This window comes from Carassius auratus, chromosome 48, assembly GCF_003368295.1.
Source record: "Carassius auratus strain Wakin chromosome 48, ASM336829v1, whole genome shotgun sequence".
NCBI classification, from domain to species: domain Eukaryota; kingdom Metazoa; phylum Chordata; class Actinopteri; order Cypriniformes; family Cyprinidae; genus Carassius; species Carassius auratus.
In genome coordinates this window covers 10,139,557-10,155,134 of record NC_039290.1, presented here as the reverse complement: position 1 = coordinate 10,155,134, position 15,578 = coordinate 10,139,557, and the positions used below count along the sequence as shown (strand labels likewise).

Sequence of the window (15,578 nt, the reverse complement as noted above, 5' to 3'; positions counted from 1 at the left end):
TTTATAAACAATCTCAGCTGTGTGCTATTTATTTACTGTGATAAATATACTTATGATCAACTTTAAATAAATAAATACAAATAAATGTATTAAAAAGCACACCTACAAATGAAATTATATTTATAAAAAAAAGAAAGACAATTGTAAATATGTTACATTTTAAAATCTCCCATTGACTTACACTGATAAGACAGCTGTCAATCATAAAGTGACCAAATATAGGATTACTTGTACTTCTCAAAGGAAAATCTAGTGCTAATTTGTTGTTGTTCATCTACTATTTGCGACTGTGAAAGAAGAGCAGAAGAAACACTAACTAGAAAACATGAAGAAGACAGGGAGAGAGAGATAAAGACAGAGGATGAGAGACAGAAGAGCTCTGAGATGAAAGAGAAGAAGTGAATGTAAGTAAATGATGGTGTTGTTGAATGCTCTGTAATGAGCAGATGTGAGAGAAAACCGGAAGTGGCACCTTTCCCTGCGACACGAGTGTGAATTTAGGTCAAAGCATCCCGCCTTCCCATCATCCCTCCATCACAATGAGAGAGCACTTCCTGTCAGAACGTCCACTTCCTGTCACTGACGCACGAATCACTGTGATGTAAAACCGGCCTCTCAAAGAAGACTGCTGTGTTCTTCCAGAAATCAATGCTGAATCTCACCGGGGCTAGTTGTCACACAGTGTTATTTTAGTATTATAGCATATATAGTTTTATGTTTATTAATACTAGCTTTCAGTTTTATATTTTCGGTTTTCATACTTATTTTAGTAATTTCGCGCTGTACTTTTGAATATGCTTTTTTTTTTAGCTTTATTTTTATTTAAGTTCTTATTTTAGCACGAAAATTAGAAAATGTTTGTATGGTACAATGTAGAAAATATATATATTTTTTATATATATAAATATATATTTATAGTTCTGTTATGTTTAATAATTTTAGCACTTAAATGTCATTTATTGTTAGTTGTAGAGGCTAATTATACGTCTAATTAATCATTTCATTATCTACTATTAATTTTATTAATGATTTACAGAATGGCTATATGTTTTATTTAATGAAAACATTAGTTGTTACACAGAAAATATATATTTAGAAATGCTACAATAAGTTTTATTACCTTTTTCATTTTCCCGTGTGACAACATGCCCCACACAAATGGACTGAAATATAATTAACCGTGAATGAAAGTCAACTGGTCACACAAATATCACCTGAAATAAAAGAAATAAATATAAGATAAAATGATATATAGTAAGACAGTAACACAGTTCAACTGCAGTAGACGTAATGCATACATCATTTATTTAAATGTATTTTTAATTAAAAATATATGCATTTGTTTAAATTTCTAGTTTTTAAACTTATACAATGTTCAAATTTATATTAAGTAAAATTATATATATATAAAATGTGTTTTCATTATTTTTAAAGTTACTATAAATTTACATCCTGGTGTAAAATTCCTTTCAAGGGTTTTATTTCGCTTAAAATAATTTTTGTATCACGAATACATTTTTTGTTGTAGGTACATAAAAATATAAATACAAAATATGAATACAAATTCTCAAATAAAAATGCATATATAGTAAGTAAATTATAGTATATATTTTTAGGGTTTTATTTTGCTTAAAATTATTTGTATATTAAGAATAAATATTTTGTTATAGGTACAAAAAAACATAAAAATGTGAATCCAAATTATAAAATAAAATGCATATATAATAAGTAAATCAAAGCATATATTTCTAAGGCTTTATCTTGCTTTCAAAGTTAACTTTACATTATGAATTTAATGTTTTTCGGGGGCATTTCAGCGTCTATCGAGCTGCGCACTTACACGGTGCTGCCACCTGCTGGACAGATGCTATACTTACACTCAAATAGTGGTTTGATTATTCATAATCTCACAGCTACAAAAACACACACACATGAAGAGTTGGAGAGTTTTATTACTTCACATGTAGATTATCTCAAAGCCTCCACTACAGGAAAAACAGTTCAGTACAATGTAAAAAAACATCAATTTTCTAATTTATATGTTAGTGTTAATCCAAGTGACGTCGTCCTCTGTTTTGAGCACTCTCTGTCCGTGTCTCGTGGACGCTCGGGGAAGTCTCTCTGAATCCTGTGCTTCGTAGAGAAGAGCCATGATCTGTCTGCGGACGCGCATCTGGACGCTGGGGTCTCGGAGCAGACGGTACTCGAGGGCCACCTGGCTGGAGAAGACCGCCGCGGCGTCCAGAGACGTGTTCTCCAGGACCTTAGCGGACATCTGCTTCAGCACCTCCAGCTTCTGCAGCTCGATGTCAGGTTCGGAGGAGCGTGGGTGTTTGCCGGATGTGCTGCGGGGAGACGGAGAGCACGAGGCTGTTTCCTCAGGGATGCCGGTGTCTGGAGTGTCAGGCGTCGGGGAGAGACACACACTGATGGAGTCGAAGCTGTCCACTTCTTTATCCGTCTCCTGAGACATTTCATCCGACTCGTCCAGAGCGTCCTCCGCTTTATCAGAGGACAGCAAGCCCAGCTACAAGAAGAGCAAGAACAGACACGATCAGTCTTAAAGACTCACGCCAGACTCTCACAGTTCAGTAGTTCACAGTTTTCATTTGTTGAACGTTTAAAAGATTCACCTGTTTATGATTCATGCCTTCATTTCAATGGCAATGCATTTGCATGAAATCATAAATAGAGAAATAATCGAATTAAGTTTCCGGAAAAAAAATACAGTTGTTAAAGATTTAATGAACTTTATAAACTGATTATGCATGCTTTGATTATTACAAAAAAAAAAAAAAAAAAAAAAAAATTTTGAATATATATATATATATATATATATATATATATATATATATATATATATATATATATATATATATATATATATATATATATATATATATAAAATATATATAAAGATTTAAACTGAAAACTGAATTTGGAAAAATATGAAATCCATGGGGGAAAAAATCCCGCCAAATTAATATTAAACTTAATAATAAAGAATAATATTTATCAATAAAAATAATAACATAGTTTTATTAAATTATACGTTTTGAAAATCAACTGATTATGCATGCTTTGATTATTACAAAAATATATAAATAAAAAATAAAAAAAAGATTTCAACTGAAAACTGAATTTGGAAAAATATATCTGGATATCATATTGTTCCAAATGCAATAAATAAGCAATACATTTAATAATAATACTATATATCCATAATAATAATAATATAATTTCATTGAGCTTTATACGTTTTGAAAATCAACTGATTATGTATGCTTTGATTACAAAATATTAAAATTAAAATTAAAAATTAAAATTGGAAAAAATGAAAACCAGGCAAGAAAAAATTCCCTCAAAATAAAATTTGTTAAACGTTTAATAAATTAATAATACATCTAATAATAATTACTATAGAACATATCATTTATAGGCTTATAAATGTTGTTAACATTTTACAGTTTGTTAATTTTACTTCACAACATTAGTTAAACCAAAAATTAAAACAATACTTCTAAAGCTTTTATTAATTAAAATGAAAACAGATTACTGCACACTAACAGATTAATAAATACTGTAACAAAATGATTGTTAGTTATTGCTTTGAATAAAGTTTACAAATGGAACCTTAGTGAAAGTGTTACTTTGGGGTTAAACTCTACAAGTTTTGTGATTAATTATAGACATTTATAATTAAAATAAATTCACCCATTTAACCAAGACAAGTTCAAATGGGGAAAACAACAGTGAGCTCCATGCACATCAGGTTTGGTTGTGTTTGTGGACGTACCGAGTTCTCGCTTCGCCGATGAACGATGTGTGGCTTCAGGAAGTCGAGGGCCCTCAGGAGCCAGCGCTGCCTCATCGTGAGGGGCTTCTTCTCGCTCCGGCTGGATTTGGACTTCCTCAGTCTGGCGTACTGAGTCCTCAGAGACGCCACCCTGGTCGCCACCGCCTCAGCTGAGCATTTACAGACAGAAAGTGTGCACTGTTTAATGCAACAAACAGATGTTTTCCGCAGCGCATACCTTAAATTACAGTTATGCACATAATTCCATTTCATAACCAAATTGAACAGCTACAACTTCAAAATGCATGTGTGTGCAAACAGCAAGAGCGTAATGTTTTAATGCATCATAAAATGCATGCACGAAACTAGATTGTAATAACAGTAACTGTAATGCACTTCTAAGATTTTAATATAAGCTAGTAGATGCAGGTAAAGTTAGTAGTGACTGTATGTAACAAGAGCGTCGAGATGAATGTAAAGGTCTTGTATTAGCAATGCTTCAGTGTTTGAAAACTATTTCCAATAGATCTCATTACACTTGAACTCATTTTACTGTCAAAAAATATTACAGTATAACCTAATTAAAAATATATTTAAAAAAGTGCAAACATCAGAAGACTCTTAAATCAAAACACAATTACTTGAAGCAAGATAAAACACTTCTTTTTTTCTTGAAGATGATCAAGATGAAGTGAGTCTGGTTAAAACAAAACATTTCAAAAATCAACTTAAATCCACGCAAAAGAAAAAACGTTTGTTCTTGTTTTAAAACTCAATTGTATTCACGTCTAAATTGGCATCTGAAGAAAGCATATCTCGAGAAGGAGGTTTGGGAATCAACACTGAGGAAGACATGCATTTTTATTTATTTTTTTGCAGGGTAAATGAATTTCTGCTCAAGTTTAAGATATTTGCAGGCATTGATTTAAGTTTGGAAAGGGAAGAAGAAACCATGTCAAAACTTAGTGTATTAAATCCCATGCTTTCAAATCTCACTCCAGTTGGCAGCCCATGCAAATCATCAATGCATTCCTGCATATGCATAATTGCATACAGGTGGTTCCATAATTTAGCGAATTAATTCGATTTTGAGACAATTTGACATGGTAGAGATTAGGCTACTATAGCCTACATCACATCTTGGATAAATCCTTGATATTTTATTAGCCTAATTCACTTCTGCCACTAGGTTTAAATAAGCAAGATCCATCCAGAAGTCAACATGTATTTCGTGCACACACATTGATTCTCCGAGGGATGCGCGCGCTGGCTCGAGGCTGAACTCACGGGGCATCTGCAGCGCATCGGCCACCTCCTTCCAGCGCTTGTCCTTCTCCTCTCGGTTGTGGTAATCTGCGGAGGAGATGTCGTACAGACACGCAGACTCCTGCCAGAGCTCGATCAGCGTCTCCTCTGCTTCGGGGGTCCACAATCGTCCAGTCATCGCGAGTGAATCTGCGCTCGCGAGTCACTTTACATAATCGCTGGAAGCGCGCGCGCGCGCACGGACGCGTAAACAAGCGCAGCGACGCAACTCAGCGCGAGCTTAATGGATCGGAAGACTGGAAATCTCCTTCTGTTAGAGTAATGGCGGCTTACAAACACTCGTGAGACGCACATACCGCCACCTACTACACCGGAGTGTGTAGAAACACTGCTTCAGCCTCTTACTCCATCATCTAACCCTGATACTAGCACACGGACATCACGAGACTCTCTTTGATGCATGCATTACATCTTCAAGACGTATTTGATAGAGTATTTGCTCACCTGCAATACATCTATAGATCGTTTCCTATCAGATGTCAAATAGACGTTTAGAAGAGGTCTTTAAGATGTTTATGATCGGTAAAACTGACATCTTAAAGATGCACAAAATCACACACACACCAAAATGAAAACAGAAAATATCAAACTAAAATAATTCAAAATAATATCAAGCATGTTAACAGTATCTCAGCGGCAGTAAAATAACCTCCTGAAGCTCCGATGTGTGCTGAGTTTAAATCACACTAATCTATAGGAACTAAATATATAAAAACACTTTAGACCAAATCTATATCAAACTGTGGAGTTTATCTTTGCAAGATTCTTAGGATTCAATTTAATTTCATCCAAAAATATTATATATCCTCATTTTGTCGTTAGGAATTTTGACAGATTTGAGTTATTATGTGAGTGATTTGAATGACATTCTCAGTATATTTGACACTTTTACACCCGAGTTTAAATCAATTTTATACATATTTTTACATCATATTAGATATAATGATGAATGATGTATTTTATTACAATAATGAGCTGATTATTTGAGATATTTCATATGAGACAGAGTAGTGCTGACTGTTAGTTTTGAGCGTATATAAATGAAACATCTAAATCTGTTTCCTCATCACCAGTGATACACTCGCTTGATTATTAGAAGCCCAGATCATCTGACAGATCTCCCTCACAGATGGATCGCCTGACTGAACATGAGCCTCTAAAACACACAAACACATTCACATCACCCCACTTTGTTTCTTTCTGACGCTGTAATATAAACCCGAAGCAGCAGAACATCCGACTGATATTAAAAAATCATCTGAGAACATAAACACACAGACTGAGACTGTAACTGGATCGCTCAGCATGACGAGAGGATTGCTGTTTATATTCCTCATCTGATTTATGATCGAGATTTATTTGACGAGAGACAAGCGATGGGAGCGTCCTGAAATTACAGAAGAGAAGTGACTTCAGTTTCCCGTTCACACTGTCTGAATTCTGTGTCGGATCGCGAATCATTTGAGTCAGATCGGAACTTCGGAGCGGATCGCATTTGATTCAGATCGCAACTTCGGAGCGCGGATCGCGAATCATTTGAGTCAGATCGCAACTTCGGAGCGCGGATCGCGAATCATTTGATTCAGATCGCAACTTCGGAGCGCGGATCGCGAATCATTTGATTCAGATCGGAACTTCGAGCGGGGATCGCATTTGATTCAGATCGCAACTTCGGAGCGCGGATCGCGAACCATTTGATTCAGATCGCAACTTCGGAGCGCTGATAGCGAATCATTTGATTCAGATCGGAACTTCGAGCGGGGATCGAGAATCATTTGAGTCACATCGGAACTTCGGAGCGCGGATCGCGAATCATTTGAGTCAGATCGGAACTTCGGAGCGCGGATCGCATTTGATTCAGATCGCAACTTCGGAGCGCGGATCGCGAACCATTTGATTCAGATCGCAACTTCGGAGCGCTGATAGCGAATCATTTGATTCAGATCGGAACTTCGAGCGGGGATCGAGAATCATTTGAGTCAGATCGGAACTTCGGAGCGCGGATCGCGAATCATTTGATTCAGATCGCAACTTCGGAGCGCGGATCGCGAATAATTTGATTCAGATCGGAACTTCGGAGCGCGGATCGCGAATCATTTGAGTCAGATCGCAACTTCGGAGCGCGGATCGCGAATCATTTGAGTCAGATCGATAGCGAATCATTTGATTCAGATCGGAACTTCAAGCGGGGATCGAGAATAATTTGATTCAGATGACTGAGTTTTCACTGCTTTAGGATTAACAGAACTTTAGATACTTTCATTATTCTAATTAAGAACCAACTTTGTATTAAGAAGAGATTTAGAGCCAGTTAATACATGTGTGTGTGATGAAGAGTGACAAAACAGAAACTCAATTCAATGTAGGCTACATAGTACAAGCAGCATTTTTGCTGGTGTTATACATAACGTTCTTATATATTCCATATTTTAGTGTTTGGCAAGCTACAATAAAGGTGAGTAAAAAAAAGTTTTACTTACCTAAACTCACTGGTTAAATCCTAGAAGTTTGCGCTCTTCAAGTGAACAACGCCTTGTGGTGCCATCCCAAAGAAATTCAAAATCACTCTCACGGACCTTTTCCTGGACTGTGCCCAGCTGGTGAATGACCTCCCAATCTCAATTCGTACAGCTGTGTCTTTACTCATTTTCAAGAAACATCTAAAGACTCATCTTTTTCGCCTGCACTTAACCTACAAACACCAGTACTTTTCCTTTTCTTGTCTTTTTCATTTAATAACAAAAAAAAAAAAGATAAATACCTATATATATACCTGAATACCTTTTATTCACAGTTTTAAAAAAAACTTTTTAATTTTTTTTGTAATGTGTGAGAAGAATCAATGTTAAGAGGTTACTGTTTTAACCAGATTTATAATTACATTTTAATTGTTGCCAAATATTTAAAGTACTGTTTAGAATATTCACATTTTGTTTTTTTGAATAGTTGCTAAATACGTTTCTTTTTAAAACACATTCTATTGTTTGTTAATTAATATACATAATGTTACGTTTACTGTTTTTATCAGATTGTTAATTTAATTTAGTTTTCTTTTTTTAAATATATATATTTAAACTATGCTTTATAATATTCACATTTTTTTATTTTTTAAATAGTTAAATAGTCTTTAAAAACACGTGCTCATATTTATTTATATATTCACTGTAATGTGTGAGAAGTATTAATGTTAAAGGGTTTACTATTGTTACAAGGTTTTTAATGTAATTTTGTGCCCATTTTAACTTATATATGTTTTCAAAGATATTTAAAAAATTGTTTATGTCGTTCACATTTTGACATTTGTAAAAAATATTTGTTAAATGCAAGTTTATAAAACATTTTCTGTTGTTTTTTAATGTCTGAGAAGAATGTCAATTAATGTTAAATAGCTATATACTGCTTTTTAATTTAATATTTTAAAGTATTTATAATATTCACATTTTGAATAAAAAAACTAATTGTCTCGAATTTTTATTCGTTTTTAAAAACATGAACACACATTCATGTATTGTTTGTAATGAGTGACAAGTGTTGTTTTTAAATAAAAAAAAGGTTTTTGATATGTATATATATAATGTACATTATATGAAAACAGTTAAAATATTTAATTAATTGCAACACCTTTATTCAATTGTAACACCTATATTTTATTCAATGTACACTGTATCTTATTTGCATATTTATGTGTTCTTGGGGCAAACCATAATGAAACAAGAAATATTATAATGGGAGTGATTACTTGGCAAAATTTTTATAATATCTCATATTTCATATTGATCTATAATTTCTGATGATATAACTAACTTAACCATATTTGGTTTGGTTGCATGATGAAACACACCAAATAAATAAATAAATTCCTCAAACCAAAGGATCTTCATGGTGTTTCTTCTCAGAGGATTCCAACAAAAAATGAAACTGATTTGAGAACACGAGTCCCCAACAGGTTTATGATGATGAATGCCTCTGTAGAACATCAAAAAGAATTAAAGACCAATATTAACGAAACTAAAACGATTCCCAAATATGGTTGATTTAAACATGTATTAGGGACATTCCCAGTGTGTGTTTGGCCTCTCGTTCTCCCTCATACACACACAGATGGATCACAGCATGTTTCTTCTGTAAACACAGCAGAAGTCCTGAATTAAAGATCAGCAAGTACTCAAAACACAGACGTTTTAATGCACTATAAATAACTCATTCCTGAGGAGACATAACATGAATTGCAATTAGATTTACGTTTTTTCTAAGGAAACAGCAGCACTTGCATGGTAGCAAAGACTTGTGGCAACACTTGTTAACAGTGAATGGGTGCCGTCAGAATGAGAGTCCAAACAGCAGATCAAAACATCACAATAATCCATATTGAGCAAAGCTGCGTGTTTGTATGAAACAAATCCATCGAAACATTTTCAAACACAGATTTTCAGTTCACATGATGTTAACTGATGAACTGGAGTGCTGTGGATTATTGTGATGTATTTATCAGCTGTTTGGACACATTCTGACGGCACCCATTCACTGCAGAGCATCCGTTGATGAGCAAGCGATGCTACATTTCTAAATCTGTTCTGATGAAGAAACGTAGCCCGAGTGCTGCCAGACAAACACTAAAGAGAACAAAACAGAGGTGTATAAAAGAGAGACACCACACTATCATATGTTGCACAGTTCATTTCACTGAATTATGAAGGGAATATGCTCTAGGGTCCATGATTCAGACTGAACATAGAGTAAAAACGAGTGAAATATTTAAAGCTAGACTCAAATTCAGACACCATTTAGAACAAAGATACCTAAATTTAGTCCCCACTCGCTTCTCAAGTCAATATCAACGTCTTGCTCTCTCGCACGGAAGAGATCAAATATTCAGCAGACATCACTTAGAGTTAGAGCTCTCACAAAAACACAAAGACCTCATTCAGTCAGGTCCTGATGCTATGGTAAAAATAACATAAAATCATACACCGTACAAGGACTCAAAAGAGCTCTCACATCAAAAAAATCTAAAATAAGGTATTTTTAACAATTCAACTTGAAAGAAATGTAAAAATCACATCATGTAGAATATCACAAACATTATTTTATTCATTTAAGTGATTATCAGCCGAAGATCATGTATCTGTAAAGGACGCTCACACACTGACAGCATTTCTGCAGTGATAAACCTACTAAAAGTTATTTATTTCAATGGGATTAACGTCTACCAGCATTAACAACAACCTGAAGCTGTTCAGGTGTGCAAGTGAGTGACCACAGAGACCAAACATGATGGATGCTCTCCGCTGGACTGGCATTAACTGTTCTGAGAAAACCCACAAGGATCCTAAAAACAGAGTTATACAGAAACTGCTCTCATAGCAGTTCTCAGTCAAAAGTTAATTTTTTTTTATTTTAAAAAAGTACAATTTTGAAATGTTACCATAAATATATTAACATTGAGTCAAGTGTGTATGTGCATGAGTGAAGACACTAGACAACTTTGCCTGTACAAAAATAATGTGTCATGAATCTTTCAATAATATTACATGATAATGAACAATTCACGTCGATTTTAATATTTAAATGATACAATTTCCCCTCCGCTCCAACAGTGTGAACACACTTAATCAAAACAGCATCTATGAGTTGGTGTTTAATGGGGCAGGAAATGAGTCTTAAAGGGATAGTTCACCCTTAAATGAATCATATTCATCCAAAACTCTATTAGTTTATTTTAAGAAATGTTTTTGGGTCATTTTGGGCATGCGATAGACTTTTGTTTTTGTTTTTTTTGTTTTTTGGTACACATTCTTCTTTTGGGCTCCATAGAAGAAACTACGAGGATTGAAACGACACGAGGAGAGTAAATGATGATAGAATGTTCATTTTCGAATGTACTATCCCTTTAAGAGACATTTAAGAACATTCCAGACTTCCAAAACCTGCACCAGTTTGACCACAAGTGTCATCTCTACAGTGAAGACTCTACAGTCTCATGCACTTCATAGTCAAGAACAAGCGTAGGCAATGAGACCTTAAGTTCACAACAAGCTTGCGATATGAGACAAGGCCATAGGCAAGAAATAATTCCAAGACCTTAAGCTTCTGAACATGGTCTAGATCTTAAGTCGAGTAATAGAAGCCTACATATTTTTTGACATTTTTAGGTCTGCTATACCTTCACCAGTGTCGCACTGAAATCTACAAAACAGATTTATGTTACAATGAGTCAGTTTTCCACTTCCTGTTTGGGTTTCGAGCAGCACTTTGATCCGCCAAACAGCGATCTGAAGATGCTCCTCTTTCTCTTTCCCGTCCTGTCCTTTCCGAACGATTGTTCGGAGAGGCATATGGACTTCCGGAGCGTGCCGATACGCCGCTCGTGTTCACGGATCTTGCTCTGCAGGTGGTTCTGGATGGCAAATCCCAGGGACTCCATGTCCAATGACGCTCCGTAGACTTCCCACGTCATTCCCTGCTCATCCCAAATGATCTCCTGAGGTGCACCGCTCTCCTCCTTTTCTCCTTCCACCTCTGCTGTTCTCCCAGAGTCCTCCGACATCCCAGGCGAGACTTGACAGGTTGTGTCAAATTCACTGATGGTTACTTGAGGAGGAACCGAACCAAGAGTTAGAGGAGACTGGCTACGAAGCTCAATCTCTATTTGACAGATGTGTTGAAGAGATTTCTGGCTATTGGAGGACTTGAAAGGAAGTGGACCTAGAAATCTAGACTTGGCTCCTGTTGATTTGGGGTCCAGTGGCAGCCAATCAGAGTCTGAGCTCCTGTCGGGGTTGAGCTCATTGTGCAGGCCAACTTTAGGATTGAGGTCAGTCTCAGGGTTAAACTGGTGGGGTTGAGAACCGTGGACTGGACTTGTGTCTGTGGATCTGCTGTAGACCTCCACATCCGCCTGGACCTCGACGTCAACGTACACCGCTTGCAGATCCGCCTGCAGTGCCACATCCTTCGTTTCAGCGCCTGGGAAACCTTCAGCTGTCATTGTCCCCGCATCCTTCAAGTCCTTTTCATTCATTATAGCATCCTTCCTGACCTCAGTCGCCATTGTATCAGCTTCGCTCTTCCTCTCCTCTCTCTCTGCTTCCTCCCTTCCCTTCTTCTCCCACAGACTCTGACTCTTTCCTGCGTGTCTCTCTTGGGTCGTGACATATGCGTCAGTCTTATCTTCTTGCGCTCTTAGCTGTTTGATAGAGGGGTTTGTTGCTCGGTGTGACGACGGAGACAACGTTTCTTCCCACCCTTTGGAGTTAATCCTGATGACATCACTTCCTCTAAGACCGTGTCCCTGAAGGACAGCATCCTCTCTTTCCTCTCCTCCTCTCTCATTCCCTTTCTTTATCTCTCGTCCCCGAGGACGCTCCCCCATTGCCGTTTCCGTCCCCAGTTGCAGTTTGCTCTCCACTAATGTGTCAATCATTTTATCTTTCGGAGAACGCAACAGCAGTCCTTCTTTGCCTGTAAGTCCTCTATTCCGCTCGGTTATGTCCACTTTGAGAGATGCATGCTGGGGCGGTTTAAGCATCTTTTGCTGGGAGTCTGTGGAGCCCATGATATGAGATGCTGAGGCAGTTTTTTGCATGCTTTTAAGAAATGTTTTCGCACTCGCTTGCAGCTTTTTCTCATGGCTCAGTTTTGGCCCAGTGGGTCCAGTTTGGTCGGATAAACTTAAGACCTCCACTTCAGGTGAAACTATTTTGGTTGGCGGTTTTAATCCTGGTTTAGTCGTAGCAAGTGTGTTAGCTATTCCCTCAGTGACCTGATTGGTTGTCGTTGAGTGCATGGTGGGTATTTTCGATGCATGTGCGGCTGGAATGGCTACGGTGGCTAATGCAGTGTGTTTTAGTGTTTTTATATGGCCGGTGGATTCCCTTGAGGTGGATCTCTCCGGTTCTTTAGCTTTTACATCAATGCCATGAGAGTCTCCAAGTCTTGTCCTGGTTCCAGGAGAGAGGTTTCTCTTTCTGTGTTGGCTTGAGGGCTTGGACTCCCTGCATGCCTTGGGCTCATTATTTCCAGGAGGATGAAGGAAAGCAGGTCGGGATTCCATAAAACTGATTATAGTTGATGGAGATGACAATGGGAGCCCTGTGAAGAGAAAAACAGCAGATTTAGTTAAACCTTTTTAAATGCTGTTTTATAACAAAGTTCGGGAGGAACAGTCGCAGTTCATTAACCTGATTAACACAAGTGGAGACCAATCAGTAATCAACTCATGACAAGGTATAAATAACAGCAGAACCTATCTCTGTTCATTGACGGTTTTCAGCATCCCGGTTCGCGCTGTCCGTCATCTTATCACAGACGAAATTTTCCTTCCAACAAGGAGATCCATACCGGCGATTTCTCAGATCTGTTACTTTGCTGACCATGATCATTAAACACGGCCGTCGAGCACCATCAAGCGTCATCGCGACAGCTGCTCTTCGTGCCAAGCCACACGTCGTGGCCAAAAGACCGTGCAAAGTTCAAGCTTGCTTCGCTTGACACCACAATTGATCCGATCAAGACCGGGCTCTCTTTGAGCGCTGGAATCGCAGCACCAGCAGGCATTCAACCAGCCCGCTCCTCAGTTCTTACCGCAGCAAGCCTCTTTCACTTCCCGCAGCGGCTCAGCCTTTCACCGCGGCTTTTTCCGGCCGAGGCGCAGTTTGAGGCCGCCTCCTCTAGCGGCGCAGACCGTGCGTCATAAATCAATACATTTTCAGATGAAGACGGTAAATACAGGTTTGCGGCCAGAAGTAGTGCGAGAGCCGCGTGGAGTTCCGATCACATATGTATGTGGAAATTCAGATCCAAATTGAGCCTCGGATGCGTTCAAATATTTAAACTTCTGCGACCAGGCCGTGTGCAAACGCCTGACCGGATGTGATCTTTCGGTGCGAGGTCAGAATTACCTATATTTTGTTAACCTTGACATTATTCTTCAACATCATTTATGTAAAATGGTGGTTCATAATAATTATGGCAGAAATAATTATTAAACCATTATTTACGTGATTAGCCCCATAAAACCTACTGTTTTTATTTAGGGGGTAATCTGATTTGTGACGATGTATTCATACATTATACATTATATTCATTCAAATGATTAACTTTACCATGGTGAACATGTCAAGGTAACAGTTAGGGCTACTGCACGACCAGTTTGAAAGTCAAGCACGCCTGCCGCGAGAGGGAGAAATGCGACAATCGTGTACAAATGTCGCGTGCTGTGGAAAGGAGGCTTAAAGTTTGTTAAATCAGGCCATGAGGTAGTCATCATCCACACTGAAATGTCCAAAGATATCATCTGCCTTACCGTGCATGTTTAAACCTCACTGAGGTTTTACAGACAAGTTTCATGCAATTATTCTGGCAGGACCAATTTTCTTGGGGATATATTTCACCATCTACTGGCGTGATCACTATACCCTCGTTTTGCCGCAGGACAGCAGTGTGAGTAAATTATGAGTTTTTCTAGGACCGTAATATGAAAGCATGCAAGTAAATATCGTTAGAACTGCTTGTAAGTGAATGGCACATAACTGCAACTAACGTTATTGCCATAATCATGTCTGTTGGTATGTTTTACAGACATAATGATTTTCATTGCATAATGATTCCCATAGTTTTCAGAAGCCTCTGTTTCCACAGTCTATACTACAACGTGAAACCAGTGTTCCAGATGTATCCATTAGTGCTAGTGGTGTGTCGTTCGTAAACGAATCGTTCTTCTTGAACGAATCTTTTAGGTGAACGAATCTTTTAGGCGAACAAATCGTTCATGTTATCCACGGACTCATATTTCTCGTTCAGTAAAGTTCCTCCCTTCATAGCAGCGCGGCGCTTTAAGCAGCGCATGCGCAGCTCAGTGAACCGGGTAACAACCGTTTCATCCTGTCAAAGAATTACTCAACATCGAGCCGATAGCCTTCGAGTATGAGATGTGACAGAGTGATTTGTTGAATGTAGTAACGAATACGCCCTTCATGAACAAGTTTCATATGAGTCTGAACTAGATCTAGAGATCTTATCGTTCGTGAGTGAAATGACTGAACTGGCACACTTGTCATTCGTGAACGAACTGAATGAACGGATACATGTCGTTTGTGAATTAAATGAACTGGCACATAGCTTATCTTGTTCGCGAACAAAATGAATTAGAGTAAACTAGGTTAATCTGCTATTTTAGCATGTCAATCTCGAAAATGCAAAGCGCAGTTATAGGTACAGTACTGTGCACATACGCTCGTTTTGATATTTAGCAACTCCACGTTTAATCCATAGACCGTAAAAGAAAGGTTAATCCCCGATTTATGGATGTGAAAATATAATATACAAACTGTCTGACCAAACAATTAAAATGCTAATTAGGCAAGAAACCCTGTGCTTTGTTCATCTGAACAACTCAATTAGACTTCATATATTGAACGCGATTATACACACATTTTAATAAAGCCAGATCAGTTTT

General features: G+C 37.5%; 2 protein-coding genes across 2 annotated transcripts in view; both read right to left on the bottom strand.

The window, feature by feature from the left end:
- Nucleotides 1–1,935: 1,935 nt before the first annotated feature.
- LOC113065384 (uncharacterized) lies at nucleotides 1,936–5,475 on the bottom strand. Its single transcript, XM_026236605.1, has 3 exons — nucleotides 5,084–5,475; nucleotides 3,797–3,966; nucleotides 1,936–2,527 (listed from the first exon to the last, which is right to left on the bottom strand). Exons 1-3 carry the CDS (start codon nucleotides 5,238–5,240, stop codon nucleotides 2,036–2,038), a joined length of 819 nt encoding a protein of 272 aa, XP_026092390.1. The 5' UTR covers nucleotides 5,241–5,475; the 3' UTR covers nucleotides 1,936–2,035.
- Nucleotides 5,476–11,336: 5,861 nt separating this feature from the next.
- LOC113065320 (G protein-regulated inducer of neurite outgrowth 1-like) overlaps nucleotides 11,337–15,578 on the bottom strand; it is a 9,448-nt gene continuing 5,206 nt past the window's right edge. The window contains exon 2 of the mRNA XM_026236549.1: nucleotides 11,337–13,213. Within this exon, the coding sequence (XP_026092334.1) occupies nucleotides 11,337–13,175 (1,839 nt within the window). The 5' untranslated portion in view covers nucleotides 13,176–13,213. The remainder of the gene's footprint in view (nucleotides 13,214–15,578) is intronic.

Coding starts and splice junctions, on each gene's coding strand:
- LOC113065384 (XM_026236605.1), bottom strand. CDS start 5,240: ATGACTGGACGATTGTGGACCCCCGAAGCAGAGGAGACGCTGATCGAG. Junction 3,967..5,083: donor CGATGCGCTGCAGATGCCCC/GTGAGTTCAGCC, acceptor GTAAATGCTCAG/CTGAGGCGGTGGCGACCAGG. Junction 2,528..3,796: donor ATCGGCGAAGCGAGAACTCG/GTACGTCCACAA, acceptor CTCTTCTTGTAG/CTGGGCTTGCTGTCCTCTGA.